Here is a 19,561-nt window from a genome sequence, read left to right as displayed (position 1 = left end):
TGAGTGAAGGGTTCAATTAAGCAAAGAGATGGTGCTAAATGGTGAAATATTTGCTATATTTAAAACAAACAAACAAAACTCTACTCTGATTAACCCTTACAAAATGATATTACCAGTTGCACGCGGTTCCAATGTAAAAATCCCAGTAATTGTACCGGGCTATTAAAGAATTGGCCTCATTGTACTTGCAGATTTCCACCCTGCTGCCTGTAACTATGAGCACCATGAATAGTAAAACCTTGCAGAGCTCTAAAATAACGCCTTTCTGTAAGAAAGGTCAAAGCTGCACTGAACTCAACGTTAAGCCTCGTATTCAAGATGCAACCCTGAGCTTTATGCATTATAAGCTTCTTTGGCAATATCCTAATGGAAGATTGATCCTGCTTTTCTTTACTGTAACTTAGAATCTGAATCGAATTCCACACCGCAATGGACTGTGCTACGTACATGAGCATTTAAGATATTAAAATCTCAAAAATGGAAAGGCAAAACTGTCTTGTTTAACAATAACAGTCAGAAGGAAATACTTGTAATTCTTCACATGTGTGCATGATTTCATAGTGAAATTCAGCAATATACAGATATAATGAAGTTGTCTGAGTAAAGCCAATCTCTTAGCTGTAAGGTCCAGTCTCAGGAAATCTGAAATCATTTTTTCGGGGCTGTGCTACAGTTTTTTGTAAACTCCATCTGCTTCTGTAGAAACCCACCTGGTGGAATCCATAACATCGAATCAATAAATACAACTCCACAAAAATACAGGAAGCTAGAAAGACATACATATTGAAGCCAAGAAGAGTTTGGTATGTGGACAAACAACTATTTTTTCAAGGCATTTAAGTTCCTTTTATCACTTCCTTTTTACTGGCAAACCGGATCTGATCTACAACAAAGAATAGAGAACAGAACGGCAAATAATGAGAACAATGGAACTGTAAGTAAAGGTAAGGTATGGTCAGGTTAATGTAGGACCTTGAAAGAGGGAAACCACAACTGGAAAATGAATCAAATGATCCACGCATTAAGCAAACTTGAAGTTTGCAGGGCTCGCGTTATAACAGGACTTATATTTGATATACAGGAAGTAACAAAATTGAGAACGCAAATTGGTGTGAAATGAATTGAAGGATTAACCTGGTCTTGATATCAGGTGGATGCGGGAACGAGGACCTTCAAACTTCCAGTTATCTTCATCCAATGATTTAACCTCTTCATTGAGTGCAGCCATCAAATCAGATTTTAAAACTGCAATGCAGAAGCAATAAGAATTTTCACTGAGAGGACCTATAGAATAAGCAGTAGGCAGCAACAGTAACTTGGCAAGTAAATTTTCACATATAGAAAGCATAAAGATGGACCTAAGAATTTTCTCTTCACATTCTTTCCATTGTGTTAGGACTTATCAAAGCAAAATTAATGTTAAAAACAATTAAAATCAAACCTGAAAACAATCTAATAAGTTTTCAAAGTAATCCTCCAATACAATCTCAAGAAACTTACAAGCATAAACCAAATAAATCAACCCATTGAATATAATGTCTGTAAGAATAATGAAACTGAAAAGAAGACATCAACTTTAGTATCATATATTTCATTATTTTGATGTCAAAAACCCAAATTTATCCACTCAAAGCCTCATACAACAAGACCATAATCTTCCAATACTAAAGACATACAATAAAACCCAGAAAAAATCCCACAAACATAATTAAACCCTAAGTGTTAATGCAGAAATAAAATCACCCTAATGACTAAAAAGCACAAACTTTACACTAATAAATGCATATTATTCCAACTCCGAAGAAAAAGGAAGAAAACCAAAAGAGAAGAAAGAAACAAACCGAGCATGGCCTCATCTTTGCGGTCTTGAATGGATATAAGATCAGAAGGGAAATGGGAATCCTCCAAAGCAGCATTAGTACGACCACTTGCTCCTCCTCCTCCAACGATTGCTGTAGTTGATATTGATGAATTCGCTGGTGATGAACTATTCATTTTTCTTGTTTTTACCTTGTTTTGGATGAAAAAGGAAAAAAGAAACTACCTTTCTCGAATGCTAGATTTACAGTTCAGTTCTCAAACTCTGTTCACATGCTTGGAACTCGGAAGGTGTTGATTTGGGTTTTTGGGTCTTATTTGCAATATTTAAAATAGTAAATTGAATTCTCCTGCTTTTCCTTGTTTATGGGTTCTGGGCTACGGAGCATATGGGCCTTATTTTAGCCCAAAGCTATGCTATTTGATATAGATCTTCATCTTTTTTAAATTCAAAAATTGTTCTTTCCTGGTCCTGTAATCTGGGTTGCTCTTCCTCTTCCAAGATTGATCGAGTTGAGTCACTAAGAGCGTGGAGATTGATTGCTTTGAGTGGGGAAAATAAAAGGAAAATTTTAGGTCAGCTCTCTCCTTTTGCCTCTCATGTTTATTTTCGTTATGATTAATCTGATTGTATGCTTTGCGTCTGCATCTTCTTTTTATGTAATTCAAATCTCTCTCTGTGTGTAAGCTTTTGGTAAAGTTTTGAATTGGGGTATTGATGTAGTTAATAGAGAACTAAAATTTGTTTTTTAGATCATTGTTCTTGTTCACAAAGAGAAACATTTTTAAACTATGGGAACTTATCCTTATTTATTGCAAGATCGATAGATTTGTTAAATTATGCTTCAACCTTTCCAGAATTCATTCCTGTTTATATAAAGCGTTTAATTTAATATGGAAATTTTATTATCATGACACTTTCATGTAATTTCTCATCCACTTTGTGTCTTGCATTCAGTTACTCGATGTCAACCCTACAATGTAATCGATTATGCTTTCATCTGAAACTGGCAATATTGTGGATGTTCTTTTCTGGTGCTGTCTTTTGCATACATGTCTTCGCATCCACAACTGAGGTTAGTTGACATCATGTATGTTACTCGAACTCTTCATTTTGCTCGGAGTAACCATGTCCTACGCATGAAGTTTGTCTTGCTTGTGCCAAGTTTCGAAGAATTTGACATTCTTAGTTTTCAGGTCGAAACAAACTCAGATGCTGGGAAATTTATAATGAAATCTTATTTTGAAAATTATGAGAGCCTGCATGATTCAAGTTTTGAAGATTTTATGGCACATCAACTTTCTTCTAGTTTGTGTCAAGGGATTCCCGATAACTGGAATGTTGGTGTGAGACTATCAGTTAGAGAGCTCTCTCTGATCGGTGAAGGTTCTCATCGTCATTTATCTTCGTCTATCAGATTGCAGATTGGAGCAGCTTCCATTCCTAAATTGCCTGCTCATCTATGTGAAGTTATAGTCATACAAAGACTACCCCTTGGAGTATTTGCTGACCCGTTTGAGCTACAAAATCCTCACAAGCACAAGGGTAAACCAGCTATTGATTTCCCTTATGATACAACACAAACCTTTTGATATATGCAATTCTATTCGTTGCAGCATTTAGAGATATAGCTGTTTTTGGAGACACCAACTTGGAATTGCCTTCATTTCAGTCCAATCGATCTGCTGTTGAATTCCACATTGATGCTGGATCCAACATCTTGTTTATGCAGAATAATGGAACGGAATTTAACTTATTGCTTCCACTACATGCTCGATATCAGGTGAGAGGAAAATCACCTTTCAATACGATTGTGTTTCAGTTACTTTTTAATAGATTTTACTATCATTAGAAATGTTTAATCTTTTTCATTCACTTAGCAAAATGCACTTGTATAGGGAGTGTCGATTAGAAAGTTCAGGCGTTTTCTTTTTCCCATGTTTGCAGCCCCTTGATGAAAGTGGCTATTCTGTTGTTGAAATTGGTGAACCTGATATGTTGATGAGATGCAGTGTGGAAGGAAAGCAACATAAGCAGAGTTGTTTGTTTATGTCACCACCCAATGAGAAGGCTAAATCCACAAGCGCAACTGTAGCATGGAAAATACCTGCTGGAATGAAGGCACATGCTGGATTTGTATCTGTTATAACCTTTGTTACAGCCTTGTTATCAACTCTCTCAATTGTATACGCATCTATGTTTTGGTCAGGTACCAAGGTATCCAAAACTTGAAGCAACCAGTTTCTCCGTCATAAACTTCGTTATTGGGAGACAGATTTTGCACATTTGTTCTTAAAGATTTTGACCTCTTTTCATCTGAGTTCAATAATGTCTTCACGTCAATGGTATTTAAGTTATTGAGAAAATTATATGTCAGCTTAACCCAACAATGCTTGAAATAAATCAATCTAGAATACCAGAAGGCACTATGTAATATGCATGTATATTGAGAAACAAAGAATTATAACTGGTTATTACACGAAATTTCAAGAAAACAATAGGGAGCACGCAACGCAAGAAAGCTGTAACACAGCCTCAACAAACCCAAAAACAACTTACACTAAAAAGAACCTACCCGAAGATAAACAAAAACATCATAATGAATGACCGATAACCACATGCTATATACTAAGAATTTTAGTGAAACTCCAGTCAGACATCATCCTCACAAAACAACATGATCAAATGCATTACCAAAAAGTTCACCCTCCTCTTCCCGAGAAGATCTTAAGGATCTTTAAGGTCACCCAATTTGGTGAGACTTATCAATTACAATGGTTACCCAAACATGTCATCATTGTGTAATTACAAACAATTACACCGAACTAGGTGACTTTCCGAACACTACCTAAATGGTTCTTCAAACACATTGGATGAGCTTGTTGATCAGGCTGCCAGTACTATGATCACGATCAGAATCACAATTGCAAATATCACCAGTAGCAAACAGGTCTGTCCAAAGAGAGTAACGACATTAATTCCTTGGAAGGATAGTGGATGGTATCTTTCACTGGTGAAAACAACTATACAAGGCAGTTTTAAATAGGCAGTTCATTGGTCAATTTAAGTGTACAATCAATCATGATTCCTAGACCCACCAAAGGAAGCCCCATACCATGTCCCACGACTCCAATCAAAGAGGGATAAAGAAAGTGTCAATCTCTCAAGATGGTACTTTACGTCTGGCGCATGATTGTGTATAATTAATAAAAATTACAACAGAAGAATATATGTTTACCAGGGAAGAATTTGATCTCTGAGTCTTTGCAGCTTTCACAAGATGGGATTTTGCCTGTACAGTTGCAGCCCGAGAATTTTCAATATGGGTTCCAATGTCATCTGCAGCATAGGTTGACTTGGAGCTCTTTTTAACATGACCCAGAAGGTCAGAAAAATCATAGCGAACTCAATACAAATGATGAAATTTTTTACCAATCATAGTTCCTTGTTCATGAACTAGCACGGCTAAATCTTTGAAGATCTCATTCACCTCACCAATTTGCTGCTGAATTTCTTGGATTCCTTGTTCTCTTTCTTCAATGATAGCCTCATTAAATGCAATCTCATTATCCAACAGCAATACCTCCTGCCTGCAAGAAGAAACAACACTCAAATGCTAAAGGCTGTAGTTTGATAACCAAATTCATAAAAATCAACAATACAATAATGCAATATATAAACAGTCTATAAAACAAATAGTATCCAAGGATTAGCTAAACCTTTGATTCAAAGTTTCTGGGAACAGAAAAATTCATGAACAAGGAACTATGATTGGTAAAAACTATGAGATCTTCAAAGTCAATCTATGATCAATCATCCTTCCAGATTTTGAATCTACAATTTAGTAATTCAGGGTATCGAGTATGATGACACTCCAATCTAATACATGCAAATACAAAAACAGACGAGTGCGCATTAAGAGACACCCATAATACAATGAAAAACTGGCATGAAGACCAATTCCAGAATCTAATTAAAAAACTTATCCAAGCTGCCGATGAACATGAATCAGCACCACAGAGGCACAACAACAAAGAAAATTCATGTTTAAATTCAAAAAAGGGTAAGTGTGCAGCATATGAAACAGATAGCATTTGTAAAGCAGAACTTACCTTCTGGATTGCACAAGAAGGCCAGCACTTTCGTCTGATCTTGTGTCAACCTCACCAGCTTTGTAGCTGTATAAAACAAGAAGAAACCTCCAGTGTAAGGATAAAAGTAACATGCAAAAGCCTAGGCAGATTTGAAACATAACACTAGGACAACTATAAAAAATTTGCATTAACTACCAGTAAATGGCACAAAATTCAATTATCAATATGGATGTCATATACAAGATTTTCAAAACCATCTTGCTAATAACTCAATTTTCCATGTATGCCATGAACACAAATGCATTGAATTCACTCTCTTAAACATCTATGTACATATAAACCCTCCTGTGGTAAATACCTTGAAGGAGGAACTGCTTGGGGAACAAAAGGGGTGTATGCTGTTTCTCTTTCAGCTGCAAGCCGTTGAGCCTTCTGAAACTCTTTCAAAACTGCTTGAAAGTCTTTCGCAAGTTTAGCATCAGTTACCTTCTTGCTTGCCTACAATAACAAGAAACTATAGGGCATCAAGTACTTCCAGAGGGGAAAGGGGAGAGAGAGGGGATTTGAGTGGTTTAAAAATGAGTTTGAAATATAGAACAAGAGGAACATCGTGAATAACAACCAATACACTCATCATCCCCTATTTGTTAACTTAAAAAGTTAGAAAAAAAAGAAGGCAGCTTGGGCGAAAAACAAAATCATAACCAGAAAAAACACTTACACTAACTTCAGCACGGTGATCTGATTCACTAGCTTGTTTAAGTTTGGCCGAAGTGTCCTTCACTAATTGCCCAATATGTAGCCTCGTTTTATGCCTGCCGAGTGAGATTTGTCAGGTACACTCCCCACTCATAAAACTAATTACCATATAGTCAAAATCACTCAAGAAATGCCAAAGATAACAACTCGTTGCTCATGCAATACGATGATGTAACCAGAAAGAAAATAGATTGTATAACATTTAATATCAAGAAAGATATATACTTAGATAATTCTGACATTCATCGAAACGAAAATGATAATTCGCTGAGCTTTCCCAGAGGAAAGTCAAATTGAACACGACTAAATGCATTATGACAATTTGTCATTCCCAATTAAAAGCCCAATTAAAAAAAAAGATGGAATATAAATTAAAGAAATTGAACAAAATTAAACCAACAGTGTTATGTACTTTGATTCAAAATCACAACACGGTCAGATTTATATCCCGTGATCAGTTACAACAGCGATCTACTCAAGTGAAGTGGGCAAAGACTCACAGCTTTTCTCGGAGCTCAGGCGTGTCCTTAGGAGTGCCGAGGGTATTGACGAGTCGCTGGAAGGTGGAAACGGCGGTGTTGATCTGGAAAATGCCAGAAGCCACTGCTTGGGTGGCATCTTGCTTGCCGTTGTTCAGATTTTGCCGAGACGCTAATGGCCGTCCAGCTTCCAGATCTTGAAAGCTCATGATCGCTACTTCTCTACAAGTATATTGATATAACCCCTAACTTTTTCCAGAAAAATAAACTTTCTTTAGAAAAAGATTTTGGGAAAATGAAAATAACATGCGAGCCCAGCAGGCTGTTCAGTTGCAGTTGGAGTAAAAGGGAAAAAAAAAAAACGGAATCTAAGAACAGGAGAGAGTTGAGGGATCGCGACAGATAGGAAGGAGAAAAGAATTTGACGTTTATTAAAAAAAATAAATAAAAAGCGAAAAACAATAATAGATTTGATAATTCAAAATTATCGTGCCAAGCGGTTGGTTTAGGTTATTTCCTTTCTTGGTTGGCGCGCGAATGATTTAAAAATCAGAAATGGAAAAAAATAATAATTATATCTATTTGGTTGTTAATTAATATTATTATTCGGGTTTTTTTGGTGGGTACGGCAAAGTGGTGTGGACGGGAAACGGAACACGTGGCTGACTCATAGAGGAGAGGGTGAGTTGTCAACGGATGGTTTTATTATTAACTAAATTAAAAGAATATAATTTTAAATTTTTTGAGTGCATCCAAATCCAAACAACAGAAAATGACTTTTCATTTAATTTATTATTTTTTAATAAAAGAATGTGAAAATAAATAAATTAATTAATATATTGTTTTCATTTCAAATCAATGAAAAATTAAAACCTTTAACCCATAAGATATGTATAGTCGAGCAGAAGATGTGTCGATCAAATATGAAAGTTTCCTAAATTATTACTTGCATGATATGGACAAACAAAATGAAGCGCATAAAATAATAGATTCAACATTATCATATCCACCCATGAAAAAGTAAGCCTTAAGGTGTAATTTTATAAGCTTATGTCATCATTTAATCCATAAATTCATAAATTATATATATTCGTACATAAAATTTTTATCCATTCCTAAACTATTACTCTGAATAATTTTTAGTTAAAAAAAGTAACGATGTTAAAAAAAAAATGATACATTCAATTAATGAGAATACATCATTATTAGCATAGCTAAGGGGTAAGTAGGATCTGAGCCCTCTTAAAATAAAATTTTAAATTAAAAATTATAAAATTATATATTATTCTTCAAAATAATAAAAATTTAATTTAATTTTTTAAAAATTATTAAAATATAAATTATTAAAATAATAAAATTATATTTTTACTATCATAAAAATATATAATTTAATTTCAGTTACCAAGAAAAATTTGTTGGCTCCTTCATTGCGCATCCCTTTACCCATAATAGTTATGTAAAATTTTAAAAACAAAAATATAAATGATATAAAATATATTTTTTAAAATATTAAATTAAAAAGATTGTTTTTTAGTATACCAACTATATAAAATAAAAATTCTATTTTTAAAAAAATATGTTAATAATTGATCAACGCTCAATACAGGATTAATTAATTGCCAATTAATGTCGATCAATACCCAATTATCAACAGCCATATCATCGATAACATAGAAAAAAGGTTAGACATGTGACGCATTAAAAGTTCCACTTTTTTTTTAAAAAAAAATAAAGTGACCAAAATTAACAAATAGATACCAATATTACATTAGTTTTATTAACTTCCTAACTTTTTCCTTAGTCCATGATAAAATATCATTACACTCTTCGATCTTCAAGACAATCTGCATCTACACACATTGTTGACAGATATAGTCGGGGAACGTATCGGTTAATCATATCGAATTAGTATTAATTGAATTAATTTATTTTTAAATTTTTTAATTATTTATTGAATTAGATTTTTAAAAATATTTTAATTAATCGAATCAATATATTTTAATTAATTTAATTAGTTAACTAAATTTTTTTTGTTAAAACAAGTATAGAACATATAAAAAATAAATAAATTTATAATGTTCATTTGACCGAATTAATAATAGCCTAATACATAAATATATAATATTGTTTATTAAGTGATTTAATATTTTAAAAATATTTTTTTTGTAGAAAAGTACAAATTAAGCGATTACATTAGATAAAACTATAATCAACAGAAAATAGACATATTATAATCTCTTCCTAACAAATTCATGACTGAAGCTAGTGGGGATCTAAAAAAACGTATCGAAGAACTATCTGTATCAACACATACACATTTGGTAATTTTACAACTAAGTTAAAACCTGGCTATGAGTATTACCAACTCAATCCAACACATCATAATAATATAGATAATTTGTTGATGCCATGCTAAATTTGGGTTATAAAAGCGGAAGACAGTTCTCGTGATTCAGAAAGTGTTTTTAGGAAATGAGTGTTGAAAGGTTAGAGGTTTGGAGAAAATTTTGACAGAGTTTCAACATGAAAGTATTTTGAAGTAGGAGATTTTTATGTTATACTATATAAACCTTTTTGCAACTCTGTCATAGTATGAATGGGAAACTAGATTACCAAATGTGTCACGGAGGGTGTTTAATCTGTGTTTCTGAAGTGATTGAAGGGTGTGCTGTCTTACTCTCACGTGTTATGCATACTCATTTTTGTTGTTTAACGGGGATTAGTCATTAAAGTTCTATAATTAAACTTATGTTTAGATTAAAGGCCGAATCGTGTTTGTTAATAGTCATTTGGCAAAACTATCATTTTAGAACATTTTTAAGGGGAATTTAAGGTGCTAAGATTACTTTTTATCTAATGTGGTTAAACAAAGTAATGTAATTTACAAATAATTTTGGTGTTAAGCCGTACACTTTTCCTCCAATCAAAGAGAAAATCACATAATGATACTCATTAATGCCAACCCCACATGAAAAATAATAGTTTTTAAGCCTTGGCGAAAATTTTCTGTTTTAAACCTTAGAAAATGGAATTTTGTGCTTAGCAAACAGCACCAATTCATTTGTAAATCTTATGGAACAATGTAAGTTGATTTTATTTGGATGTTAAAATATCAATTAATTGATAAATATGGTATGTCTTCTCTTGTACATTTCTAACACTTATGATTAATCATAAACTATAAGTATAATTATAATTTTATTATTCATTTTAAAAAAATTAAAAAAATTATCCAAATATATAAACTTAAACATTTGATTATAACATATTTATTGCATAAAAATATTAAATCGTCAATTTTTATTAATTATAAAAATTAAATAAAAGAATTATAACTTCTTAACTTCCGTAATCATCACGATTAAGGTATAATTTTTTTAATTGTTTAAGTTGAAACAGAGTTTTAAAAATATTTCATACTTTATATAAAAGAAATTTTAATAATATTTTAAGTGATTCAATGATATTATTAGGAAGCAGAAGTAACTGTTATTATTAACTCTTGTATTATTTTATATAATTAAATTGATTTTGTTTGTCGGAATAACGTGTGAGGTGGGCCTAAACCAAGCAATTCAGATTCAAGAAACGGAATCTGTAATTATTGCCTTAAAACAAATTCTCGCTTTGACGGTTTGGCCCCAAGAAAACTCCTTCCCTTTTTTCTTTCTCTCTCTCTCTCGCGCGCACGTGCTAGGCACTACCCATTTTGTCCACCACCCCAATCCTCGCACGTGTGTCCAAAACCTCTTATAGTCTTATTTCGCTACCCTCGGTATCCTCATTTATTTTTCTTTCTTCCTTCCGTCCTTAAGACAAAGTCACAAAGGCTTCATTAATTGGCTGCAAAGTTCTCATCTCCCTTTGACCATGTCGTCTGTTAGTTTTCTCTTTCCTTTCCTTTGATTTTTTTCTCTTTCTTCTATTAGCTTTTGTTTTTGATTCATGAATGTTAACTTTGTTTTCCTTTTGTTGATTCTCTCTATGCAATCCGAAGTTGTTTTTCACACTTGCTATTTCTTCGTTCCAATCTTTGAATCTATTTCTCTTTTGATATATATGTTTGTTGATTCAACAATTACTGTAACTTTGTGCATAATGCAGTTTGTATTTCAAAGGATTCTTGGGGAAGGGGTGGAGGACTTGATTAATATAAGTTAATGGGTTATAGCTCTTGAGTTGAGGTTGCCTTATGCATTTGATCGTGTTTTTACTTAATTGAATCATTCTAGATTTACCATTTAATTTTTCTGATTTTCTTTCCCAGATCGCTTCGTTTCTTTCTACTCGTAAGCTTCTTGAGGTTGAGTTTTGCTTAGTGCTTATATGATAAATCATTGGAGTTCATAGGTTATGACTTGCAGATATAATATAAAATTAATGAGAAATGGTTATTTTAGGGTTGTTAATTTGCATATATTTACAGTGATTTTCGTTTTTGATAGTTACTGTGAAGATTGTATTAGTGATGCTTGTTGTTGCCATTGCAGATTAAAACCATTAAGGTCAGCAATGTTTCTTTACAAGCTACTGAGCGAGACATCAATGAGTTCTTTTCCTTTTCTGGTGATATAGAATATGTAGAAATGCAGAGGTTTACATTAGTTCCTTCCTAGCAACTTTTCGATGGGTGTAAAGCGTATTATATGGTTATGCAGTGACAATGAGCGGTCTCAAACTGCCTATGTTACCTTCAAGGATTCACAAGGAGCAGAGACTGCTATTCTTCTTTCGGTAATTCAACTGCATACTATTAATAAATACGCTATAATACGTGGCCTTTTTCGTGGAAATGGTTGCTTCTGGTTTCTTTGTTCATAACCATTGTAAAAGAAATTTGCAGTGCGATTCTTCTCTTGCCAGACCGTGCAAATATTGAAAAATCTTTGATTTTTTATGACTAAACAGTAATAACAACCATTGACTTTATCTTTTTTTTGTTGTTATCTGTTTTTAAACTTAATTTATCTTATCTTTTATTTCAAATTTGTTGTTTTTTTTTTTTTACTTTCTTTTATCTTTCTTTGTGGTTTCATGAGCTATTAATCTCTACAAATAGTTACTAAGATGTCAATAAAGGATTGCTTGAGTGAGTACTTGTGTTTCAGGGAGCAACGATAGTCAATCTGTCTGTCAGCATTTCGTTAGCTCCAGACTACAAATTGCCTCCTGCTGCTTTTGCACCGCCTCCTGCTGCTTTTGCACCGCCTCCTGCTGCTTTTGCACCTCCTCCTGTAAGTGTCACACTCTATGGTTAGTTTAAACGCTAGAACAAAGCTTACAATTCTATTTTATGCAGCCAATACAAAACCAAACTCCTGCTGGTGCTGATTCGGCAATGCGGAAGGCAGAGGATGTTGTTACTGGCATGCTTGCTAAGGGCTTTATATTGGGCAAAGATGCAGTCAACAAGGCAAAGAGCTTCGATGAGAAGCACCGGCTAACATCAACAGCCTCATCCAAGGTAGCATCTTTTGACAAGAAAATTGGGTTCACCGAGAAGGTAAGTGCTGGTACTAGTGCGGTGAGTGGGAAAGTTAGGGAAGTGGATAAAAAATTTCAGGTTTCAGAGAAAACCAAATCAGCATTCTCTGTGGCCGAGCAAAAGGTGAGCAGTGCAGGAACTGCCATAATGAAGAACAGGTATGTATTCACCGGAGCTTCATGGGTGACTGGTGCTTTCAACAAGGTTGCAAAAGCAGCAGGTGATGTTGGCCAGAAAACAAAAGAAAAAGTGGGAGCGGCTGAAGAAGAGCGAAAAAGAAAAGTGCTGGATGACTTTGCACAGATTCATCTATCTGAGTCATCTAAAGCTACTGCACCAAACGAACAACATAATCCCTCTAAGCCTGCATCTGCTCAAGGGCTGATCCTTTGAGTTACTGCTGCTGCTGTTAATACCTTTGGAATTGAACTCTGTCGGCTCTTAGTAGTTTCTCTCGCATTTGTATTTCTGGTGCGGGAATGGTCCATTATAGCATATTAGTATATAATTAAACTATATTCTGGGGCAGTGTTGAGTGAATTGAACTAACGTTACATCGTTGGTGGTGGTTTTGTTTTACAAATTTTTATATAGTTTTATCTGATTAGAGATGATAACGCAAAAGCCAACAAACACAAATCAATATTCAATTTTAAGTTTACACGTGCAACCAAAACAGAGGGTACAATACTACATCATAGTTCAACCTATTGCTTGTTTTTGTCACTATTCTTAGTCCCTTCACGAAATTTGATTTATTCTGATTTCTAAAATCATCTAATCCCAATCAATTTAATAATGTCCTTCAGCCATTAATAACATTTAATGGTTGATCAACATTTATAGAGCAATTCAGGTAGTTTCAATACCACAAAATTTCCCTTTAAATCAATGCATCATGTGCCTTGATCAACCCCGAGGATTATCAAAATTCAAAAGCAGCGGAAATAATGGCATCGGAGAATTCTTCTAAACTCATCCCACCGTCCCCGTCTGTATCGGCTTCCTTGATCATCTCCAACAACTCCTCCACCGTCAGTGCATTTCCAAGTTTGGCCATGGAATGTGCCAACTCAGCGGCTGTGATGAAGCCATTGCCATCCGTATCAAACATCTTAAACAGCTGCCTCAGTTGCTCTTCGCTGCAGGGTGACTTCTCCGACAGAAGCTCCGGTGCTACCATAGTCGTGAACTCCGAGAACTTGACCAGCCCATTGTTGTTTGAATCAGCCTTTTGTATCAGGGCTTCCACCTGGTCTGTGCTGCTGGGGTTTAGCCTCAAGGACCGCAAAAGCCAACCCAATTCAAGCTGCGTTAAGCTACCATCGTTGCTCCTATCAAATGAAGGAAATGTTTCTCTTAGTTCAGCCATTTGCTCTTCGTCTAGCTTTGCGCGTTGATTGTCGTTCATGTTTCATAACAAACCTCAAATCTCTATAAATTTATTCTCTCAATCAACGGTCAAATCGATCACAATAAAATGCAGATATTCATTAGCAAACTAATAAGTGGAACAGAAATTATTGTCTGAGACGGCTTGGATCATCACTTCCATTAACGATGTGTCGGAAAATCGAGATGAATATTGGCATCTGGGCTAATTGATTTGTTTATTCCGAGATATGGGTTGATTTTATTGGATCCAAGATTGCCTTGAAAATCGTTCTTGAAATTCTTCCAGTTTTTTTCAAACTTTGGGTAGAGAACAAAAATGGAAATATTTCAACATTAAAATCAAAGCTTTTCATGGCTTTTCAAAATTTTTTTTAATATTCATTGTATATTTTTAAAATCCAAAATTAAATAACAAAGTTTTTTTAAAACTTTTGCATTTCAAACAGCAGATGAATTTTTTGAAAAAACAAAAGCTTGGTAAAATTATTGACTTTTTAATACTATTGCTTATGATTTTCGGTTCTTGAATATGCTTGGTTTTTGCGGATTTTAAATATTTTTTTTAAAAAAATCGACTCATTTGGATTTGAATATTTGTAGGTTTAGATATTTCATGGTTAATAATAGATTTAAATATTCAAATTCAAATAATCTAAAAAATACATCTATAATCTTTACAATTGATGAACGTTAATTAATCGTAGACCTTGTGATCTTTTAATTTGCTCTCCATTAAAATGCCGTACTTACATTTTCATTTTGAGGGTGATCTACCCATAAAAGGTTTAGGGTTTTGGCATTAGACCTTGAAATAATCATCCCAACCGAGCTTTTTAATCAACTTGAGTTTGACATATGAGGCTAAGAAAATTGCAACAATTGTTCGTAAATTAGTAGGTCAATTGGTCACTATTTGTAACAGTTAGTTTTCAATAATATAAGAAATGGTAATTTAAAATCCTTTTTTTATTATCGAGTCAATAAATATTATTATTTAATATTTACGAGTTTACTTTAGTATTATATTGAATTTTAGTATAATAATTTTATTGAATAGATACTTAATTGTGATATAAAAATTAAATTATATAAGTGTTAAAAGTTAAATTACTAAATTAAGAACCAAATTACCGCATTGGAATTATAGTGAAGGGTAGATGAATAGAATTTATATAATTATATTTCATAAAAATTGAAAATAAAATTAGTTTAATTAAATAAAATATTTGTAATAAAACTTGGACGTGGGGAGAGAGAGAACATTGTTGTTTTCACCTTTCACCACCGAAAATTAGAAAATAAGAACATTCGGCTAAGAGTTTTGGATTTTTGAAGCTTAAATTTGTTAGTTAAATTAAGTTTTTTTTTTAATTTTATATTTTTGAGATTTTGAGAGCTTGACTTAGATAGCTCAGGGACTTTTTGCAAAATTGCTAAAGTTTATGAAAGTTGACATTGATGAATCTTAAAGCTTTTGGTATTAAATTGATAGATTTTGAGCTTAGACATGAAAAATGACTAGTTTGTAAAGTGCAAATTATTGGTTTTGAACATTGGGACTAAAATGCAATAACTTCGATTTTGGTATGAATTTTCTATAATTATAGGTTTTGGTGGTTTGTAGAAGGATGAAATTGGATCAATTTCGAAATTGAAGCTCAATTTTGGAAGTTATGACAAATTCAATTTTAAGGACTAAATTGAATAAAATGCAAAAGTTGAAAGTATATTCAATAAATGAAATTGAACTGATATATGATAATAGTATGTTGTTGTGGAATGTTTAGAATTTATAGTTTGAAATTAATTACTATATACTTATTTTTTGAACCTTATATATATGTTATAATGTGAATATTTATAATATTAGTGAACTTTTATTTATTTACAATCTAGTACAAAAAATGTGAGTTTTGGATTAATCTGAAAATGAATAACTATGAACTTGTACAATGGGAATTGCCCTGATGAAACTCTGTAAGCATATCTTACACATGATTATTGGATGATTTATGATTATCGCGAGCTCCAGCATTTGTTGTGAACTCAAAGATACATGTGACACATATTTAACCTGAATTGGTAATCTGTTGTCGTTTTAAAGGTTTAGTTTGGATTGGTAATCTTACATATATTTATAACTCTGGCCAAGCTATTTGATGTGTCAACATAAAGGTTAGCTTGGACGGGTAACCTGACATGATTATATGCTCAGCACGGATAAGCCTCTGATGTAATTAATACATGTGTAATTGAGTTGTTTGTTGAGTTTTGTTGGGTAATATAGTTAATATGAAAGGTGAAAATGAAATTTGTTCTGCAAAATGCTTAAAGATATCATAGTGAAGGATCTAATGTCAAGTTTGAATATATGTATAACTATGAATGAGATATGGTTAGATTGAAATGAATATAACTCACCTTGTTGTAGTGTGTTTTGATGAATTAAGTAAACTTGACTATTCATGTTAGTTTTACATATGTACATGTTATTTGAGGTAAGTTACTTGTTATTTACATATGAGCTTACTAAGCATTTCGTAATGCTTACCTGTTGTTTTTCCTTTCTTGTAGATTTTGATTTTCGAAACGTGTCGATCAAATCTTCGAGGAGCTCACACTATCCAACTCCAGACCTAGTAGACTTTCAATGGTTTGAATTCGGTTATATGTGACATGTACTTAGGGTTTATCATGTTACTTGGAAATAATAAGTTTGGTTTGGAATTTCACTTGTTGTTGAACACCTTTAGTAATGACAACTTGATCATGTTTATAATTAGTGTTATGATATATGTATATGCATATTGATTATCATGTCATATGGATGGTATGAATGGTATAATTTGGTTGAATGATTTTGTTGCAATCTTGTTGTGAAATGGTGCCAAGTGATGACATATTGGTTAGTTAAATTTGGGATCATTTGATGTGTATATGTATTGTGCTATAAATGATTTTGTGCAGGTTTGATTGTGTCTAAGACACCATTTTAGGTATCGTTTGATTTGAGCATCAATAGGTACTAAAATGTGATGATTTTGACCTTTTTGCCATAAATATTGATGCCTTGATTAAGAGTATTCATGTTTAACCAAATGAACAGTATTTTAAAACGATAGAGTGCTAATTTAGTATCAATACCAGTGTAAAGTATCGATCCTTGAGGATAGGTATCAATATTTAAATAATGATATTGATACAAAATGACTTGTTTCAAATTTTGAAACAGTATTGATACTGAATTTTGGTATCGATACCTATACTCAAATTTTGAAAAGTTTTCAGTATAGTCCTTTTTCATGCTTAGGTCATCTTTAAAACTTTCGTAAGCTTAATTTTGACTCGGTTTGTTTGTATTTCACATTATACATGATTTTATGACATGAATTAGTATGTAATTAAATTTTGTATCATGATTTGAATGTGATATTATAGTATGATAACTATGATAGTATCCCGTAGCTGATTCTGACGACCGAATTGGGTGAAAAGTGTTACACTACCAACCATTGGAATTTGAAATACATGTTTGACTATGAATAATATATATATATAAATCATCTCTACTACAGATATGGTTTTAAAATTGATTTTTAAAATTATATTTTCATCTTTTATAACATGTTTCCATCTATAATAGTAATAGGTTAACAACCATAAAATATGAAATATTTTTTTTATTAAATTAGTTCTTTATAACATCTTCTTTAGAGCTGGCAAATGGGTAGGTTTAGATTAGATTTTCTCAAGCTCAGATTGAGTCAAGTGGGCTCTAACGGTTCAGATGATTCTGAATTTTATAAGATAAATGTTTTAATTTTGAATGTAATAATTTATTTTACTTTTATACTATGACAACACAATTCAAATTTGTCTTATTAAAAATCATAAATTATATATATTTAATAAAGTTATTTTATATAAAAATAATTAAAGTGATTATTTTAAGTAAAATTTATTATTTTATGATATTGTAATAATAGTGATATATGTACTAATATTTTTAGTAATAGTTATATACTATAATATTAGTTTATGTATTTGTAATATACTAATTTAGTATATTGGTATAAGGTGTAATTAGCTTCGATTTCGGTAATAATTATATAATATGTTATTATATTATCATTAAATTTTAATTTTATATATTTATTATACATATATAATTATAATATTAAAAATATTTTATATTAAATTAATTTTTTTATAAATTTAACATAAAAAATATTATTAATTACCTTTCTTATTAATAAAATTTTAATATAAATATGTAATATTTATAAATATATTTAAAAAAGAATTATCATTTGTTTTTATTTTAAATAAAATTATATTAATTATTAATTACATTTGTACTCTTCCAATTTATTGCTCTTTTTATCATTAATGATCACGTAGAAAGAAAATTGATGTGTTAAGATCCCACAGAACCCAATGGCCTCATTCTTTGATATTTTGAGGGATTAACGGCGCAGGTTCCATTCAGCTTTTTACGTCTAAATATTGGTCCTAGTCAAAAGACCGCAACTCACTTCCAAAAATTCTGGACTAGTGTTTCACGGTGAAGGAATTGGATGTCGGTTATTTACCTTATCTCTAATCTTTAAACTTATGTGACCCATTCTTGTTTTGAAGTTGATAAGTATGACCCACTAACATGACCATATCTACAATAACAGCGACAAGTTTTGATGTCTCCATCCACTGGAAATTAACTTTAAAAAGGCTGAGACAGAGAGAGAGGGGATAGCTATTTTTTTTCTTTATTCATCGAGGTTAAAATTGATGTCTAAATCCTTTTCAGAAATGGACGCATCAATAGGAAGATGCGACATCAAAATCTATAGGCAAAGATTCTGTATTGCTACGCAAAAAGGATAATGGACCATCAAATCTAATATTATATATAGAGAAGCCTGCTGGGGTGTAAGCGCCTTGAAGAAGAGTTTTGATTCCATAAGGAGAAATGAATTGAACTAATCCAACCGTATTCGTTCTATTTAAATAAATCTTATATTGGTGTGATAATTAAAATATTTATCATCTTAAATATGATTTAAATTTAAATCATATTAATCAGATTTTCATGTAATTATAGGATGTAAAAAGAAATGAGAAATCTGAGAATTTAGACCAAACCCAAATTGGGCCTCTCATTTTGTGCCTTATCACAAAAAAGAGTAAAGGAGAGAAAAGCAAATAAAGATGTGGCACTGAATCACTGGGCCAGCAAACTCTCTTAACAATTTTTATGTGTATGTAAAAAGAGTTGCCTTTTGCTTTCGTTTCCCTGTGCAATTGGAGTGTGCAACGTGGAGCTTTCTTTTACCATTTCCCATAAACAAACATTCCATTCACCCTCCTTAATAAATAAATAAAAAGCTGAAATTTAGGCAAATAAACAAATCAAAGTTGGTTCAAGTCATTAGGTCAAAATAGTAGTATAAAATAATTAAAATTTTCTTGTGCTTCTTTTAAGTAATAGATTTTTTAGTACATTTATATTTAGACAGTTCAAATAACTACA

General features: G+C 32.2%; 5 protein-coding genes across 14 annotated transcripts; 2 read left to right on the top strand and 3 right to left on the bottom strand.

The window, feature by feature from the left end:
• Positions 1-39: 39 nt before the first annotated feature.
• Positions 40-2,124, bottom strand: LOC107946764 (protein SAMBA). 6 transcript variants are annotated; one of them, XR_001696989.2, is made up of 4 exons: positions 1,842-2,121; positions 1,135-1,245; positions 528-710; positions 40-434 (listed from the first exon to the last, which is right to left on the bottom strand). XR_001696989.2 is itself a non-coding variant. In XM_016881218.2 (4 exons), exons 1-3 carry the CDS (start codon positions 1,993-1,995, stop codon positions 837-839), a joined length of 312 nt encoding a protein of 103 aa, XP_016736707.1. In that variant the 5' UTR covers positions 1,996-2,124; the 3' UTR covers positions 481-710; positions 818-836. The 6 variants fall into 6 exon arrangements, 3 of the variants coding, with proteins under 3 accessions (XP_016736707.1, XP_016736708.1, XP_016736706.1); XR_001696990.2 differs by lacking the exon at positions 40-434 and adding an exon at positions 781-883 and having other exon boundaries at positions 481-710; positions 1,842-2,124; XR_001696992.2 differs by lacking the exon at positions 40-434 and adding an exon at positions 781-878 and having other exon boundaries at positions 481-710; positions 1,842-2,123.
• Positions 2,125-2,260: 136 nt separating this feature from the next.
• On the top strand, positions 2,261-4,134 carry LOC107946762 (phosphatidylinositol-glycan biosynthesis class X protein). Of its 3 annotated transcripts, none has more exons than XM_041083364.1 (5): positions 2,261-2,394; positions 2,777-2,894; positions 3,237-3,364; positions 3,436-3,602; positions 3,767-4,134. In XM_041083364.1, the coding sequence occupies exons 2-5, from the start codon at positions 2,872-2,874 to the stop codon at positions 4,049-4,051; spliced, it is 603 nt and encodes a 200-aa protein (XP_040939298.1). In that variant the 5' UTR covers positions 2,261-2,394; positions 2,777-2,871; the 3' UTR covers positions 4,052-4,134. The 3 variants fall into 3 exon arrangements, with proteins under 3 accessions (XP_040939298.1, XP_016736703.2, XP_016736704.2); XM_016881214.2 differs by having other exon boundaries at positions 3,016-3,364; XM_016881215.2 differs by lacking the exon at positions 2,261-2,394 and having other exon boundaries at positions 2,777-2,909; positions 3,016-3,364.
• Positions 4,135-4,233: 99 nt separating this feature from the next.
• LOC107946763 (syntaxin-22) lies at positions 4,234-7,727 on the bottom strand. The gene is made up of 7 exons (XM_016881216.2): positions 7,173-7,727; positions 6,635-6,728; positions 6,272-6,411; positions 5,932-5,997; positions 5,252-5,409; positions 5,058-5,158; positions 4,234-4,771 (listed from the first exon to the last, which is right to left on the bottom strand). Exons 1-7 carry the CDS (start codon positions 7,358-7,360, stop codon positions 4,706-4,708), a joined length of 813 nt encoding a protein of 270 aa, XP_016736705.2. The 5' UTR covers positions 7,361-7,727; the 3' UTR covers positions 4,234-4,705.
• A 3,190-nt stretch (positions 7,728-10,917) lies between these two features.
• LOC107946765 (binding partner of ACD11 1) lies at positions 10,918-13,253 on the top strand. Of its 3 annotated transcripts, XM_016881220.2 has the most exons (5): positions 10,918-11,030; positions 11,642-11,745; positions 11,810-11,885; positions 12,260-12,385; positions 12,451-13,253. In XM_016881220.2, the coding sequence occupies exons 1-5, from the start codon at positions 11,022-11,024 to the stop codon at positions 13,027-13,029; spliced, it is 894 nt and encodes a 297-aa protein (XP_016736709.2). In that variant the 5' UTR covers positions 10,918-11,021; the 3' UTR covers positions 13,030-13,253. The 3 variants fall into 3 exon arrangements, with proteins under 3 accessions (XP_016736709.2, XP_016736710.2, XP_040939296.1); XM_016881221.2 differs by lacking the exon at positions 10,918-11,030 and adding an exon at positions 11,050-11,335 and having other exon boundaries at positions 11,642-11,885; XM_041083362.1 differs by lacking the exon at positions 10,918-11,030 and adding an exon at positions 11,363-11,454 and having other exon boundaries at positions 11,642-11,885.
• A 110-nt stretch (positions 13,254-13,363) lies between these two features.
• Positions 13,364-14,396, bottom strand: LOC107946766 (probable calcium-binding protein CML11). Its single transcript, XM_016881222.2, has one exon. It carries the CDS (start codon positions 14,045-14,047, stop codon positions 13,562-13,564), a length of 486 nt encoding a protein of 161 aa, XP_016736711.1. The 5' UTR covers positions 14,048-14,396; the 3' UTR covers positions 13,364-13,561.
• Positions 14,397-19,561: the final 5,165 nt, after the last annotated feature.

Source organism: Gossypium hirsutum, chromosome A12 (assembly GCF_007990345.1).
Source record: "Gossypium hirsutum isolate 1008001.06 chromosome A12, Gossypium_hirsutum_v2.1, whole genome shotgun sequence".
Taxonomy (NCBI): domain Eukaryota; kingdom Viridiplantae; phylum Streptophyta; class Magnoliopsida; order Malvales; family Malvaceae; genus Gossypium; species Gossypium hirsutum.
The sequence above is the reverse complement of the archived record's forward strand: the minus strand, read 5'-3'. Positions and strand labels throughout refer to the sequence as shown.